Source organism: Erpetoichthys calabaricus, chromosome 16, assembly GCF_900747795.2.
Source record: "Erpetoichthys calabaricus chromosome 16, fErpCal1.3, whole genome shotgun sequence".
Taxonomy (NCBI): domain Eukaryota; kingdom Metazoa; phylum Chordata; class Cladistia; order Polypteriformes; family Polypteridae; genus Erpetoichthys; species Erpetoichthys calabaricus.
In genome coordinates this window covers 74,229,028-74,246,641 of record NC_041409.2, presented here as the reverse complement: position 1 = coordinate 74,246,641, position 17,614 = coordinate 74,229,028, and the positions used below count along the sequence as shown (strand labels likewise).

General features: G+C 40.9%; 1 protein-coding gene across 1 annotated transcript in view; it reads left to right on the top strand.

Annotated features, from left to right (window-relative positions):
* Positions 1 to 17,614, top strand: part of lrrc9 (leucine rich repeat containing 9) — a 215,435-nt gene that overhangs the window by 185,027 nt on the left and 12,794 nt on the right. The window contains 3 exon segments of the mRNA XM_051920105.1: positions 7,962 to 8,030; positions 11,695 to 11,820; positions 17,370 to 17,550. Of these exon segments, the coding sequence (XP_051776065.1) occupies positions 7,962 to 8,030; positions 11,695 to 11,820; positions 17,370 to 17,550 (376 nt within the window).

Below are 17,614 nucleotides of genomic sequence, written 5' to 3'. Positions count from 1 at the left end.
TGCTCACATAATCACATGAGGATTTACTGACTATTACATCAACTTTACATTTTACTAATATGCATGATAAATAAAACAGTGATCTCTGTGGAAACAACTTGCTAAATTTATTAATGTACTGTATCCAGTCAAAGTTCACCGCAAAGAGGACTGATGCTATTTAATTGAATATACTGTGAAAAGCCCGTGTCCAATTTAAAAATGCAGTCTATGGTCAGGGAGAAGAGGAAAACAAACACTATGGCCTGCATGGACGCTGGAGAAATTGAAACTCCATGGAGCTGCAAAGTCCTGCTGTTTTATTTGTCCCTTTCGGTATTCAGTAGTTTTTGTGATGTAAAATTGGTTTGCATCATAGGAATGACCTTTTTAAAATCGTTTTAGCGCCTTCTAATTTAACATTTTTTTCCAATCCATTGTGTTTGGTCTTTTCAAAAAATTCTTTAAATTTAGATTAAAATGACTTACAAGTCCCTAGGTACACCTTAGATGCAGTGCCTCATTTTTTCTTTATAATTAAAAATCTCCCTATACATAGAGAAAATGCACAAAGTGCAAGGAACATATTTATGTGCAATTTTTCTTATATTTACTTACACCTCCGTTTGTGTTAATCTCACCATTGTGTTCTGATTTAGTCACAGATGCCGTAAGCGTTCACATAGAGATCTGTTAAATTATGACATTAACTGTTGAGATATTCCGCTCATTTTGTAAAAAGACTGGGTTTTGTTCTGTATTTCAATAGATACACTTGTTCTTGATTGTCATTAATCATTAAGGTCAAGGTAAAGGTGAATTTATTCCCTAGATGGGAAATTCAATTGGTAAAGTGCATTACCGTTAAATAATAAACATATATCAGGTAAAAGCAAGTGAAAATATACACTAAGATAAAAAATGTGCTTTGTTAGTTGTCTACAGTAAACGTAATCCTGTTCAGATGAATTGTGAAATTCTGACTGATTAGTAAAATGCATTGTATTAATGTATGAAAGGAGAAAAATATTGCTTTTATGAATCCCATACCAAATGTCATATAACAGAGGCATGGTGCACTGCAAACGTTAATGCTGAGGTCTACGTTGATTACTTATATTTCCATCTGTCTTAGACAGGTAGCACAGCTAGTACTCCATGTTCCTCTAGCATCTCAAATATGTACATATAAAGTCGAATGAAGTTTCTAAATTGGTCCAATGGGAGTGAGAATGGAGTTAATTCCTACTTTATACATGTTTTACCGTATTATCAGATCACCGATGACATGTGTAAGTAAGGTGAAAAAGACAGAATGAAATGATGGGATCCTGTTTAATAACAGAAAATGTTAAAGTGTTTCAACAAAAAGTACTGCAGGCAAAGTGGACACAGCCACACTTAAAAGCTGTCATGATTGGAACAAAGTTGCATCCTGATTACGAGGTCCGACTTTTTTAGTCATGGAGCCATAAGTGAACGGCCAATTCCTGTTGTGGGCTGGTTCAGATGTTGAGTATCCCAGAAGGGGCAGGATGTTCCAGAATAGGGGTAGTGATATCTGTCAGCATGCTGGTATTCTCCCAGAGAAAATTGGAAAATGTTTTAGCAACCATCCACACTCATGGTGTGGAGTGATATTGCTTACCTTGGTGGAGCGCTTGTGTCTGATGCATGCACCAAACCTGAAAGGTACCAACTAATCTAACAAATCTGTATCATTATATGTGATATAATCTATTCCTGCATTTTGCTTTGTGGCTTGTACTGTTACTATTGTACTATGGTATTGTATTCCTGAGGTGGTAATGACAGATTGGCCGTCTAGATCTGTAAAGAGGATTACTTGCGCTCTGTTTTGTGTGTTGTATTTACCCCATGTTTTAACACCCATTGCACACCCAGTCTACCTGGAAAGGGGTCTCTGTCTGAATTGCCTTTCCCAAGATTTCTTCCTTTTGTTTTTTTCTCTTGTTTTCTTAAGTGGGCTGTCAAGAAACGCGACCTGTTAATGCCCATTGTGGCACTCTTTGTGTGATTTTGGGCTGTACGAGAAATAAATTATTGTTGTTGTTGCTGTGGTTGTTGTAACCTCTTAGCTTTTTTTTATGGGGATAGAAAGAAGTGTGAGAGCCAGCAATGCAGCTGTTAACGGTGACCTCTTAGCTGTCTTACTGTCCATATTGTACCCCATGTATTCAACCCTAAGGACCTCTAATGGCAGGCTGCTTTGCTGACTGGGACTTTCCTTTATTTTCATTACTTCATATTAACCCAGTTTACCCCTAATAGAGAACTTCACAAAGGTGTCCCCTTAAACCTGAAGGGGCCCCAATTAGACAAAGAATGATCAATGTTAACTTCTCACTTCTCTAGGAGCAATCAGACAGAGACATTGATCAAAGCTTTCACTTAAAATTATATTTACTTACATCAAAGCCAATTGCAGCAAATGTAAGCAATACAAAGAATTGTACAACCAGGATTAAACCCTCTTATCAGCAGGACATCCCAGGTGGTCAAGTTCCTCACATACAAATTTTATAACCCTAAATCAAAAACGCAAAAAAAAGATTTCTTGCTGGGGATGTCTTTTCCAAGTGTCCCGCTGCTAAGAGAAAGAGATCCATTTAAGCGTTCATTTTGAGCTGTTAGCAGATAGAGATAGGCTCCTTCGAACTGCCAACTTTTCCAACTGAGCTGAGGTCTTTGGAAAAGCTGAGATCTTTCTGAAAAGAAGCAATTGAACTGAAAAAACTCTTTTTCAAAAGGGGATCCAATAAAAGGCAGTCCTTCTCACCCAAAATGAGCACCCGACTTATTTGTTTTCCTCCCGTTAGCAGAGCGTACTCTTTCTCAAAACACACAGAATATGACTCAGTCAGTATCACAAAGTCAAGGTTATTTTCCCACAAGAATCAAAAAGCTGCTTTTAGAAGCCAACAACAGACTGGCTATAGAAAACATTCTAAGGTCCTGCTTTACTTTCTAACTATGTAAAATACATTGAATCATGCTTTGCCTTTCTGTTTTCCCAGAATACACTGCATTCCTGTTAAGCATGACAATACTTTCAGGTTCAGTTTACTTTAAATCTGTGTGTTGAAAAATATCACTTTCTTCCCGTTTCTGAAGTACTAGGGTGTTGTACCGTGTTAGCCATTATGAATGTAGAGAAAAGCCAAGCAAAATGACACCTTTTATTGGCTAACTAGAAAGATTACAATATGTAAGCTTTCGAGGCAACTCAGGCCTGAAGAAGGGGCCTGAGTTGCCTCGAAAGCTTACATATTGTAATCTTTCTAGTTAGCCAATAAAAGGTGTCATTTTGCTTGGCTTTTCTCTACATTCCCGTTTCTGATTATCTGCAATAGATTTTACTCATACCAGTGAAACACACAGACCTTGTTTGGTCAGTTCTAGGTTGGCATCCCTTCTGATGGTCTGTGGAAGAGGGAGAAAAAGCATTAGTGCAGTTCGTCAACCCCCGGCTCTGCGTCTTATCCCCAGTTAACCCGTTAGACTGCTTCCCATGTGTGCATGTGTCACCATACCCATTTCAATCAACTTAAACAGCAAAAACACATAATTTAAGGTAAAAATAATGCAATTAATTGCCCTAAATAATACATTCAAATATGAAAACAATAAATATGTAAATATTGTATAATAAAATGAAAGTTGCATTTACTGTAACTTCATGTTTTGTGGTAAGTTTCTTTTCCACCTCAATCATTGATACGCCACCTTTCTCTTAGCCTTTTTAGCTTCAACACTTTTCTTTGATGCCATGACTATATATATATATATATATATATATATATATATATATATATTATATAAATAAAACCAAACACACTAAAAATAAATCAAAAAAAAGCACTGAAAACAAATGAGGGTAATTCAAGAGATGCTTTCACAGAGAGAACGAGAGACAACTTGGATGCACACCAGAACACATTTATACTCGCTAGATAAACACTATTTGTTGCTTAATTTTTACATATATATATATATATATATATATATATATATATATATATATATATATATATATACTGTATATCTTTATTATAAAAGAAAATCTTGAGACAAAAGTATTGCCAAGAGATTTTTTCAAGTCCTGCCCTCCCCTCAACTATTTTCAATCTCAACCATCACCTCTCAGTCATGTGAATGCTTTTGTCAGACACAGTTCCTGCGCTCTCAGCTCTTATACATTTTTTGTTTTCCTCACTTTAAGTTCCCAATAAAAGAAGACTTATTATGTCCAAATCTTATTGAAGAATTTCATCCCGAAGGGTTCTCAACAGAAGAAATGAGTACACGGGCAATCCTAGCACCTTGAAACAATGAAGTCAAACAAATTAACACGAAAATTGTCGATCAGTTACACGGCAAATTGGTTAAATGCGTATCAACAGACTATGCTGAAACAGTTGGTGGTGATGGTATGGAAGATAAAAACATCAACTTACAATATCCCGAAGAATATCTACAACCGTTAACACCGTCTGGTCTTCTATCGGACGAATTACTGTTGAAAGAAAGATGTATCGTAATGTTACTGCGTAATTTGTGTCTGAGTGATGGACGAGATTAGTTGTATTCAAAATTGGTTGAACAATTCTGACATGTAATATATATATATATATAGTTCGAGGTCTCCGTGACTCCTTGAACCCTCAGACTCGACTCCAGACACCAGGTAAAAGTCCAATAATTATATTTATTTGGACAATACAATGCACAAAGCACCCTCCTCTCCACAATACTCAATAATAAACAATAAACAATCAATAATCAATCCTCCACACTCCCAGACACTTTGCCACCCTTCCTTCCAGCTCAGCTCGCCATCTGGGATTTCCCATAGTCCTTTTATAGTCCTGATCCGGAAGTGTTTCGTCCTCTCTGTCCACGTGACTAGGAACACTTCCGGGTCATATAAAAACTCTTCTTCACCCCGGAGGCACGTTGTTTCTTCCTGTCATGTGATCATGACGCACCTCCGGGTTATAGGGCACATAAGAGTCCGACAACCTCCCTACAGCGACTCCTGGAGGCCCCCATGGTATCCAGCAGGGCTGTGCATATAAACTACAGAGTCCATGATGCCCTGCTGGAATTCGGGGCACGTTCATGCTGTCGGGAGAGCTCCTCCTGGCGGCCTGGGGGTGAGGGCCGGAGTAGAAAGCTGGCAATCCTTCACAATACCCCCCCCTTAGCGAAGCCAACTGGGGCGAAATGACCAGCCCCGCGAGGGACGTCCTCCTCCAGGAGGACGCGTTAGCCGAACCTTGGCGACATTGTCTAGGCTCCCCAGCGAACCTTGGGGGAACGGTGTATCTTCTGTCCCACCGCTCCCCTGTCCTCTGGGGACAACTTCGCCACAAGTGGCCTGGCCGACGGCAGTTGTAGCACTGACGCTGCCCTCCTGGTAGTCTCTCTTCCCGAGACCTGAAACATCTCGGGAATTCTGTCAGCTCCACCCTCTCCTCTGCTAAGGAGGGTTTTTCGGTCGCTTTGCTGCTCTCTGCCCGTTTCTTTACTTTGTCAGGAGACCCGCTTTTTATTTCGGGAATCTCATGCTTACTCTGGGGTTTGTGCACAGCGTGAGGCTCTCTATGGAGAAGAGAGAGCCTCTTTGCTGTTTGCACGCCCGTTGTCCTATGTATTATAGGAGGCGGCGTCATTAGCACCACATCGTTCCGGGTAACTGCACTTTCCAGCTGCCCTGGTTTGATTGGCACTTCCTCCGCCCCTCCAGTAACTAATGACAACTCTCTCATCACCTTATCAGGAGACTCCCGTTTCTCTAATAGGATCTCCTTTTTAATCTGGGGCTTTTCCACAGTTTGGGTCTCTCTATTAGTAAAAGAGAGCCCTTTTTCTGTCTGAACACCCTTTGATTTTAAATTAACCCGAGGCGGCGTCTTCAGCCCCACATTGTTCCAAGAGACAGCACTTTTCAGCTGCCCTGGTTCAAGCGGCGCTTCCTCCGCCCCTTCGGTCATCACACCACAATCCCTTGTAGGGCACGCAGTGCTTTGGCACCCGGTACTTATTAAACACGGGCCCGTTTCACACTGCGTCCCTATATTATATACGGTACCGTCTTTACTAACCTGTACCGCCAAATCATATAAGACGGGACGCTCACGTCCTAGTCGCCGTAGGTATTCATCCATCTTCTTTACCGGCGCTTCGGCCGTCGCTCCCAGGTCTCCTATGATCTTCTTTATTGCCTGTAGCATCTGTAAAATACTTCGTACGGGTTCGATTAATTTTTCGAGGTCCCACACGTCTATAAAGTTAGTTATTTCGGCCGGCGGTAAGCCCACTTCCTTGTTAGTCTTACCAGCCGTTTGGGAGCCAATGAGCACGTCCGCTGTCGGCACGTGCTCTGACGGGTCTCGCGGAGGCTTCTGGGAATTGGAGTCTTTTTTGTCTGAGGGCCGGGTTGCCTTCTTTGGCGAACTGCTGTCTGTCTTTATTAATTTATCGACATACGGATCAGCCACTTCTCGGCCCTCCTTACCTTTTTGCGGGGTGAGCGGTGCTTCGTTCGCCTCCCCCTTCCCTTTTGGAAAGTCCAAGTCCGTTTTTTCTTCGGAGACGGAGCAAACAGCGGGACGTGGACCACCTCCTTCCCAGAAAGCGTCGGGTTGGGTCACATGTCCCTTGTCGGCTGCCGACTTGCGGATGTCAGTCATCTCTCTCCCCGGCTCGAACGAGAGCTTGCCACCATTTACAGGAGTCTTGTCTGCATCCCGCAGAGCCTCCGGATGATCTATTCCGAGGTAGGTGCAAGGTACAAGATGCGTTATTTTCAATTTATCCGCAATTATTTCCCCGGCACCTACCTCGTTGCAGTTTTTTTCCATAGGCTTCTCCCGCTCTGTGTGGTCGCTCCTACGCTCCTCCCAAGCGTTGGCCATTACGAAAAGAGCTTCTCCGCTGGCGCTGCCGCTCTGCTTGCCTCTTTTCTTCCCCATACGGACTTGGTGAACTTTGGGTTTTTGCGATGTTGCTGCGTGTCTGGATGTTGTCCTTTTAGGGTTCTGTCCACAGTAAAAAAAATTTTTAAATACAGGTCCTCTGCCAAAATCGACGGCCAGAGAATCCTGCCGACTACGCCAACTGTGATAGTTTGAGGTCTCCGTGACCCCTTGAACCCTCAGACTCGACTCCAGACACCAGGTAAAAGTCCAATAATTATATTTATTTGGACAATACAGTGCACAAAGCATCCTCCTCTCCACAATACTCAATAATAAACAATAAACAATCAATAATCAATCCTCCACACTCCCAGACACTTTGCCACCCTTCCTCCCAGCTCAGCTCGCCATCTGAGATTTCCCATAGTCCTTTTATAGTCCTGATCCGGAAGTGTTTCGTCCTCTCTGTCCACGTGACTAGGAACACTTCCGGGTCATATAAAAACTCTTCTTCACCCTGGAGGCACGTCGTTTCTTCCTGTCATGTGATCATGATGCACCTCCGGGTTATAGGGCACATAAGAGTCTGACAACCTCCCTACAGCGACTCCTGGAGGCCCCCATGGTATCCAGCAGGGCTGTGCATATAAACTACAGAGTCCATGATGCCCTGCTGGAATTCGGGGCACGTTCATGCTGTCGGGAGAGTTCCTCCTGGCGGCCTGGGGGTGAGGGCCGGAGTAGAAAGCCGGCAATCCTTCACAATATATATATATATATATAACAAAAAAACTCATAGGAATTTGACTAGAAAGCATGAACAATTTCTTTGACAGATCACCTGGTTTGTCTTAAATTTTAGTGTTATAGGAGTGAACTGCAACAACTAGTTAGAAAATGAATGGATGGATGATTATATATTTTCTGTACCTTCTTCTTCTGAACTCCTGTAGCTGGTGCCATACTTTGTTTGTTGGTCATGATGCCATCGTGTACAGCCCATAAACCCTGTAAACTCAGTGTCTTTATGTTGTGCAGGATATGACGGAGCTGGAGAAACTGGAGAGCCTGCCTAAACTTACTGAACTCACACTTACTGGCAATCCTGTAAGTACTAACTTTAAGACTTTCAATGGATCATTTTATTAGGCAAAATAAAATCATTTATAGGTTTGAAGGATCTTTGTGGGTTTCTAAACAACTTTAGTATCTAGTAGTAAGGATGCAGGTGTGGGATGTTTGATCCAATGTTATATGGTATTTGATGAAAGAGATCCTTTCAGAAGACCCTTGAGACAGACAGAGAGAGAGAGAGAAGGAGGGTATTTTGCCTTTAGAGGAAGCCTGCAAAAGCTTGAGGTGTGGTAATCGAGCAGTGGCAAAAGTCTCTAACTCACTAATTAAAAAGTGAGGCTTTGGAGGACTCTTGAAGTACCAGGGTGACATGTGGTAGCAGGGAGGTACTATCCTGGGACATAGGGGTCCTTTATACCCAAATCAAACAGCAGGTGGCCCTGGTACCTCCCTGGACTGCATGCTTGGTCTTTCCATATTTACTTAGGATTTGGGTGTATACATCCTCTGGGAGTCACTAGATAGCCCTGGAGCAGCTCTTCTCACTGAGTAGCCTCAGTAAGCTGGTTAATTGCTACTCCCTTTAGTAAATTAATGGTCTTAAAGTTGAATGTGAAAGACTCACATATGTGAGGATTCACCCAGCACAGCAGAAGACATGGGCAGAGCTACAAAAGACAAGACGGCCTTGGGTGGAGCAGGAATCGTTACGAAGTGCTAGAGCCATCCCACCTGATGTGCAGGAACAGCCAACCTAAAAAGGCAGACCTAGAGAGGCTATGAGGTTTTCTATTCAATTGCTTCTTTGTGATTTCCCTGTAATTATCCTTCCCTTTAGAGCTTTAGTTTAATAAAACAATTGTTTTTTTTTAGATTTTGCATGGGTTTGAAGACATTCCATAAGAATCCTTTCTGTCATACAGCACATTCTTTTTAAAATTGTCCATTTAGCTTTTGGCTTAGTAGTACAACTCCAATATTATGAATATTAATATGTTGTATAATGTTGATTAAAGCCAATAATGCATCGACCCATTATTGCACCCAAATGAACTCACCCCTTCTGTTCTGTTGTGGTGGTGACCCTATTCTCTTCTTTATATTCTTTATTATGCAGACCTTAAAAGAATGCCCCAAATCCATAATCCTACCACATTATCGGGATTAGCTGCTGCTAGCACTCTAAACATCCTCCTTGCTTTTACATCTGCAACCCCAAACAATGAGGTAGAGAGAAAACGTTACATGTCTATTCATGTGTTATATACATCAAAATATTACAACTAGTACCATAAACAAAAAGCAAATAGAAAGTGACTTTGCAAACAAGACAACCTGATAGTGCTCCATGTGTAGTTTCAGGCTTCACTCAATTATTTTTTTAGTCAGCTCATAGTCTGCACAGGGCAAGCTGCATGGCCCATCTGATTTTGGCCGCCAAAAGAGATGATCTTCTCAGGATGAAAAATGGTGGCAAGACTAAGCCTTTGTATCAGCCTTAATTTAAAGGAATTCTGTGGCTTTTGAAATACGTATTGAATCATAGCCCCCCAAGCCAAGTCCTGCTTTGTGTAGCATTTTCTCCAATTTCAAAGCAATGCACAAATGTAGTTTCAAACAAACAAGAAAGAATTGCAATTAAATCATAAACTGACCCAAATGATCTTTTTCATAACAATAAACCTCTGGAGGTAGCAAACATTGGTTTATCTAGCTTGTTTGCACTTTAAAATATGATAGACACTTGTTTAAACATTTACATTGTTAAACATTAATAATAAAAAATATTATCAATCTTTATACTAGATGTCATTCTCTGTTGAACCTTATCTGGCCATGATGATGAATCACAATATATATTGTGGTCAAGTGAGGAACAACAAGTCCAAGCGATAAATGTTAGGGTGCCAACCCAGTCATTCCCCATTTAATTGAATCAAACTGAAAACAAAACAAGTGCTCTGTGGCACAGAGCAGAAATCAAATAGCCAAAAAATAGAGAGCCGATCAGAGTTTAGTGTGTCTAGGCTATGAAATAGGAGCTCTGTCTTGCACTGTGCTCTGATCACAGAGTGATGCCTCTGTCTGGTGACCCTATGATTTATAGGCGGGAGACTGGAAGGGGCGGAGTCAGCTGACCTCACTGGACGTCTCCTCAGTACTGTGGAGGGATTGGAAGAGGATGTGATTAGTGGCAGCTCCCCTATCTTCCTGGGGTGCTGTTATGCAGCTCAGATGAACCCAGAGGATGATGCACTGATGTCCATGTGTGGCAATATTTATAATGCAATTTTCGTTTAGTATATAAGCAACAGTGGTGTGCGTTGTCATTTAAATACCTGGATTCATTCCAAGTGAGTAACTGTCTTAATTTTCTAAATTTGAGAATCTGCCAGAATATGCTAATGTACAAAACATCAGCATGCACTATAAGAAGGAATTAGAGAATGTGAAATCCTCTGACCGTAAGAATGATACATTTCAAAATTAAATGGATTAAGTGATTGCCCGCATATTCCCTCTTAATACTGGCCAGATTAAAGATATCCGAAACAAATCCCCTAACCAAATGGCAAAGAGGTTGTCATAGACACTGTGAGGCCGTTTTCAGCTCAGGCTAGAAATATGAATTTCATTGGGGGAAAAAAAAAAGTGTGGCAAGTAGCAGAAAAAAAATCGAATAAAATCAAGCAGCTTGACCGTCTGTCCCACAGGGCAGGTAATCCTCACAGCCCCCAGCTGTCTTCACTGTAAACCCAACAGGATGCTCTTCCAAAATGCAGCAAGACTTCTTATGTCAGTTAATGAAACATGCAGGCAGATTGCACAGTTGTTGGAAGGGCCTTCTGGTCCCAAATGATAATCCCAGCCCCATGACACAGCCCACAATCTAATACTTGTGAGGGGCTAATCTCGGTCCTCTGGAGTGAGCCCTTCATAGATCGCAGCCAGATTTTCTCTCTTTCGGTGTCATCCTAGGTAAAATGAGGATATGTCATGTTAGCTTGTCCCATAGTTATGCGGGACATTTTCTGAAGAAACATATGAAAATTAAAATGTGTCATCGAGTGAATGGTGGAGTGAAGGTGGCCAAAGTAGGACTAGAGACCACCTATAAGTCCTCCCTACCACCACGAAGGAGCAGCAGGAAGCTACACCTTGCTTGCAGCCCAATATAGGTGCGTCTGACCCTTTAAGTAGATGGTGGTATACTTCCCAAAGGGATAGGAATAACCTGGAACTGCTGGTCAGCCAATTGGCCATGACCCCCAAAGTAGTCAAGAGAAGCCTCCTTCCTTCAGCCAGGGAAACTCGGAATTAGAAATGAAGTGACAGGACACTGTGCTATAAAAACTGGTATCGCCCTTCAGATGAGATGTAAAACTGAGGTCTTTGCTCTCTATGGTCATTGATATTGTTTCCCAATATCATGGCTAAACTGTCCACCACAGCCTAGTCATTCTGGTCCCCTAATCATCCCTTATTGGCTAACTTATCTATCAACCATTCACCACCTAATAGCTACTGTGTGGTGAACATATTGACACAAAAATGGCTGCTGTCCCATAATCCCCGTGGATGCTACACCTTGGTGGTGGTTGATGTGGTTCTCCACTGTCTGTGTTTAAGTGCTTTGAATAGATTAGAGAAGTACTGTATACATGTAATTAATTATTATTATAATCATTCCTGCTAGGTGAGTCGCAAGGTGATCTATCGGTCTACAGTCATACTTCGAATTCCTGGCCTTCAGACACTTGATGGGACTGGAGTGACAGTGGAAGAGAGAACGAGAGCCGAGCTTCAGCTTGCAGATCAGCAGGTAAACCCAAGCTACTGTTACCTAAAGATAAAATCCATGGGAGCAACCTCAGATTCTTCTTGCCAACCCTGGCTCAAGAAAAATGTGTTTGAAATGACTTGCTGTGCACTGAGAATATACTGGTGTGGTGTAGTGGCCTGGGGGTCGCACTTTAATCCACAAAGTTGCCAGTTCAAACCTTCCATTTTCATTTCTGTGAGACCTTAAAATGAGTCACTTAGTCTTGCTAGACTCTGGTTGTAAAAAAAATAAATACAAAAATAAATTTTAAAAATATTTATACATAAGATCCTGAACTTCTGTTTTGCTTCATTTAAAGTCAAGTATGTCATTAATGATAAACTGAAACAAGCTCTGGCTCCCTACAACCCTCAGCTTGATTAGCAGAACTCTGGTGCATTATGTTCAGTCTTCTTTTATAATTTTTTTCTATATTCAATATTTTAAAGTGAAATATTGGCTGAAGAATTCTTAGGCTGGATTAAGACCCTCACAGACCCCTGAGTGACTTAGTTCCTTAACAGAGAGTTTACCATACTTTTAATAACGCCGCCAGTAGTTTAATGCTGAGCGGTATTTCCCACTCTTGCGTTCAGCGTGCAGAGACTCGATTGTTTAATCGAGCAAGGGGGGCCCCCTTTGTCATTTTTGTGGGGACTCGAGTGTTTTATAATGCAGAGGGTGGATTGGTGAAAAGACCCTACCAGAATGCCCTAATGGTAGATTCCTCCTGACTACAGAAACACAAAAGTAATCGCAAAGTCTGAAACAACTCAATGGCATCATCACAAAGGCGAAACAAAAGAACAGAAGCAATAAAAGACCTCCAAAACCCAAGAGCTAGTCCAACATGACAGCAGACCATGATGATGCTATAGTGACTCCTCATGTGATCTGCAGTTTTTACAGAAGTAGGGTGATTCTTCACTATTCCAATCTGCAGAAACCTTTTTAATGTTTCTCTGGACACAATTTCTTACTTGATGTTCTTTGATAGGCCCACCAAATCAACAAGCTAATTAAAAGAGCAGGCTCAGTTATGGGACACACTCTGGACCTCCTGAGAAAATGAAAACAAAACGGAGTGCCATTATGAATAATGCTGACACACTACTAACTCTGAGGACTTTCAGACACAAATTACTCAGCAGAAATGTGTTAGGAAATGCTACTGGGGGCTCCTTCATACCAAACAGCAATACGTCTGCATAATGCCTCAATGGAATTGAGACTACCAAGTCAAGTTTTCTTTCTTTTTCATCGTTTTCTCTGTTCAGACCAAAGCATGTGTATTTATTTATTTGTTTATGTATCTACCTATTTATGTATTTATTTATTTAAAGTGCTTCTGTAAAAGCCAAATGTCCGCCAGGGGACAAGTAAAGTTCTATCTATCTATCTATCTATCTATCTATCTATCTATCTATCTATCTATCTATCTATCTATCTATCTATCTATCTATCTATCTATCTATCTATCTATCTATCTATCTATCTATCTATCTATCTATCTAGTTTATATCTGATCTAATAAAACTATTTGCTGATCCAGATCAGGCTTTGTCACACTGAAGCCAGAAAGCACTTCTTTATTCTTTAAGAGTGGTAGGACTCTGGAACAAACTACCGAGCCATGGAGTTGAAGCAGAGATCTTGCTAAGCTTTAATAAGAATCTGGATGAGATATTTGGACAGTGTAGCTATTAGCTAAACAAACAGGCTTGATGGACTGAATGGTTTCCTCTCTTTTTTCAAATTTCTTACATTTTTTAGTATTTTCATCTTTCTGTCTACAATAGCAACAATGAAAGTTTAATGTTATAGCTAAATAATTGACCAAAGTATCATAATATAGAAACCTAATCACAGAAACAAAATGGCAGTAGTTTGGATTGCTGATTGCTGATGCATGAACTTTAGTTCACATTTGTAAGCCTCTGCAGGATATAAGTAAACTTAAAAATTAACAAGGGCAGAAGACAAGGACAGAGATAAAACCATAGAATTTTTGGTGACCTTCTAATAATGAAATATCATGTTTTTTTCTGGTCCTGACCTGTAAAGGAGTTTCTTCCATCATGATGGGTTTTGTACAATACATTTCCCACGCTGTGGAGCTCCTCAGTTTAATGTACTTTGTGAGCAATCTTTCTGACAAAGACGTGAATGTTCAGAAAATGACTAAGTACTATCAATTTACAAAGGAACAAATGACTTGAGCTTATTCATGTACTTCTACCAGCTAACAAAAACACCACCTTTATTTAACTTGCAAAAGAAAGAAGTCACATGGTGATGAAACGGCAGAATTAATTTCAGTGTCAGATTTGACCTGCTCATTCACATACAACTTTTGGCTCTTACACTTTTCATATACAGTGCCTTCAGAAAGTATTCAGACCCCTTCCATTTTTATGCCTTTTGTTATGCTGCAGCCTTTTCATAAAACCATTCAAATTCATTTTTTCTAGCAACACTTAGCACCCTAGAATGACAAAGCTTTGGGTATTTTTGCAAATTTATTTAAAAGTAAAAGTGAAATATCACATTAATACAAGTATTCAGATCCTTGAAAAGACACTTGAAATTGGCTCAGGTGCATCTCATTCTCTCCTTGTTTGGAGTCCACTTGTGCTCAGTTCACTTGAACACATATAACTAGGAAAGGCACACACCTGCCTATAGAAGAACCCACAGTTGATGATGTCACAGATTAATAACAGGACTGTTTTGAGGTATCAATCTTAAAAAATGTTGGCAGCATCAATGGTTTCCCAAGAGCACAGTTACCTTCATAATTCTTAAATGAAATAAGTTTGAGACAACCACGACTGTCATTAGAGCTGCCTACCCAGTCAATTAGGAGGGAAGCCCCTTGGTAAGATGAACAAGAACCCACTGGTCACTCTGGCTGAGCTCCAGGGAACCTGTGTGTAGGATGGAGAAACTTATAGAAGGACAACCGTCAATGCAATGTTCCACTGATCTGAAGTTTACGGCTAAGTGGCACATGAAAGCCTGCTTGGTGTTTGCAAAAAGTCACAGTAAGGGTGCTCAGGCTATGTAACACAAGATTCTCTGGTGTGATGAAACCAAGAGTTGAACTGTTTGGCTTTAATTCTAAGCATCATGTCTGGAGGAAGCCCTGGTACTGAGTATAACCTGTGCAATACCATACCTGATCCGGCATCATGCTGTTTGGCTCACTTTCCAGTGACAGGAACTGTGGGACTAGACAGGATGGAGGAAAAGCTGAATGGAGCAAAAGACAGAGAAATCCTTAATGAAAAACTGCTCCAGAACGCTCTGGATCTCAGCTTGGGCAGAAGGTTCACGTTCCAACAGGACAAAGACTCTAAGTACAAAGGAGTGGTTAGAATCAGCTCTCTAAATGTCATAAAGTGGCCCAGCCAAAACCCAGACTTGAACCCAATCAAACATCTCTGGAGAGACCTGTAGGTTGCTGTTTAATGATGGACTCCATCCAGCCAGACAGCCGGAGAGGGTCTGTAGAGAAGAATTGCAGAAAATCCCCAAATCCAGATGCGCAAATCTATTCATGTCATACCTGTGAAGACTCCCAGCTGGAATGGTTACCAAATGTACTGCAGCTGAGTACTCAGTAAAGGGTCTGAAAACTTGAGTCAATGTGATATTTCAGGATTTTTTAAATTTTTAACACATTTGCAAAAATTCGTAAAATCCTGTTTTTGCTTCGTCATTCAGGGGTGTTGAGTGTTGTTTGATGAGGGAGAAATTAATTTAATCAATTAAGGTTGCAATATAACAAAATCTGTGGAATGTCAGTCTGGGTTGCTCTGTGTGGCATCACATTGTTCTCCTTTGGTTCATAACGGTTTTGTCCTTCCACCTTCTAAAGATGTGCACATTACACTATATTAGTTGGTAATTGTAAACTGGATCTGTGAGAGTGAACAATGGATTTCACCTGTAAACCTGAGCCCAATTTCAACAAGACAGTTTCTGGCTTTCCACCAATCCCAAAATGGAATTAGCAGGTTTAGAGAATCCATGGATTGTTAATTTCGACATATTTATCAATAGGAGAGTTCTGCTATTCCCCTACTAATTAGAAAATGCATAGCAATGTTCTTGTGTTATTCATGAGTATAGTTAGCTTCTACTCGTTTCAAAGTAGTTTTTGAAGAGTCTCCTGCGCCTGTCCCACACTCACACAGTATTACCCAGTGCATTCTCTTTCCATATTTCTTAATGTATTTTCAATAAGACGGGCGGACCCTTCTTGAGCAAGACAAAAGAGAAGAGCCCTTGAATATAATTCATAGAGGGAATTAAAAGCATTTAAGCTTTGCTTCATCTGACTGATTAGATGAAATCTCATCTCCCGATAATGCACCACTGAGTTTGCCTCCTATTACGTCTGACAGACCCCGTTAATCATCTTGTTAAGCACACACATGACTACGCTCAGCAGAAACGACCTGGTGTTTTAAGAGGCTTCATAGCTTTAATGTAGAATGGGGACTTTGAGTTCAAAACATAGATTGATTTTGTCATAATCCCTTGATTCCTCTAATTATTTTGTTAAATAATCACAGCATAACATAAACATTTCAGATATCATTGGAGAATGATGCTGAAGTCATTACCTAACAGTGTTAGCATTGCCATTATTTAGCCTTTATTCCCTGTGTGCGGAGCTTTGGAACAGACACCACTTAGTCCATCCAAACAGACCCCAAAGCATTAGAATTCCCCTGACAAAAACCACGGAGATTATGACTTACCTTGTGTTTCACTTGGGTTGTCATGAAATTAATATGTGAGGTCTGGGAAGATGCTTTGGACCCTTGGAAGGCACAGCAAGGGAATAAGTGGAGTTTTTAATTTGCCTTTTATATTTATGCTGGGCATATGAGTGGTGAATGCTATGGTGATTGGCAGTGCCAGCTATAGCTTTTTTGCTGCTGTAGACAAAAGTAAAAATGTTGCGCCCAAAGCAATATATATCAGATCTAACAGCATCCAGCTTGGGGTTTCATATAACTCAAACCCGGCTGTTAAAATGAATTGCAGGGGGATGGGAGTGGGTGGGGGTTCCCCTTGCGGTTACATATGAGTTCTTTGTCTTTATAAGTTCAAACATTTTCTTTTGGGGTTTTGTGCATCAGTGTTTGTTGTTTGTCTAACAAGAGCCCCCCCCCCCCCAAAAGGCTTAGCTGCCTAAGGTGACCACCTGTTTTGGCTATATGGTACAGCCAGCAGCCACACATAACTCATGAGCAGAAGGACAGAAAGTGGAGTGAGACTTGAAAAAACATCCCTAATTCATGGGGGGACATTTTTTGGTTACTCTGTGAAGGTATGTGTTACACCCAGTGGTGGCCTTTTTATTCAAGATTGGGATTTTTAAAAACCTGCTGGCAGTGTGTCACTGTTGTATTTTATGCCCAGACTTGACAGCTCTTGCTCATGAGTAGCATATGTTTTATGAATGTTGGAAGTCATTTTTGTGTGATAATATTGGCTTCTCCCTGATCTGTGTATTTTCCTTTATCTTTTCACAGGGATCTGTGCCTGCTAATTCTACACTTGAAATCGGTCTGTCTGGTTTTCTGCCTGTCATGACAAAGCCAGCCCCTCTCCGAATGAACAACATGCACATGACTGGTGGGCTGCAGCACTTGATGAGCCAAGATGTCCTGTCCCATGGATTTGAGGATGCCTTGCCCCACGAGACCATTAAATGTGAGAGGTTTCAAACATTCTGAATATACAAAGTGAATTATTAACTTGTCTAGGCTTTAGGGAG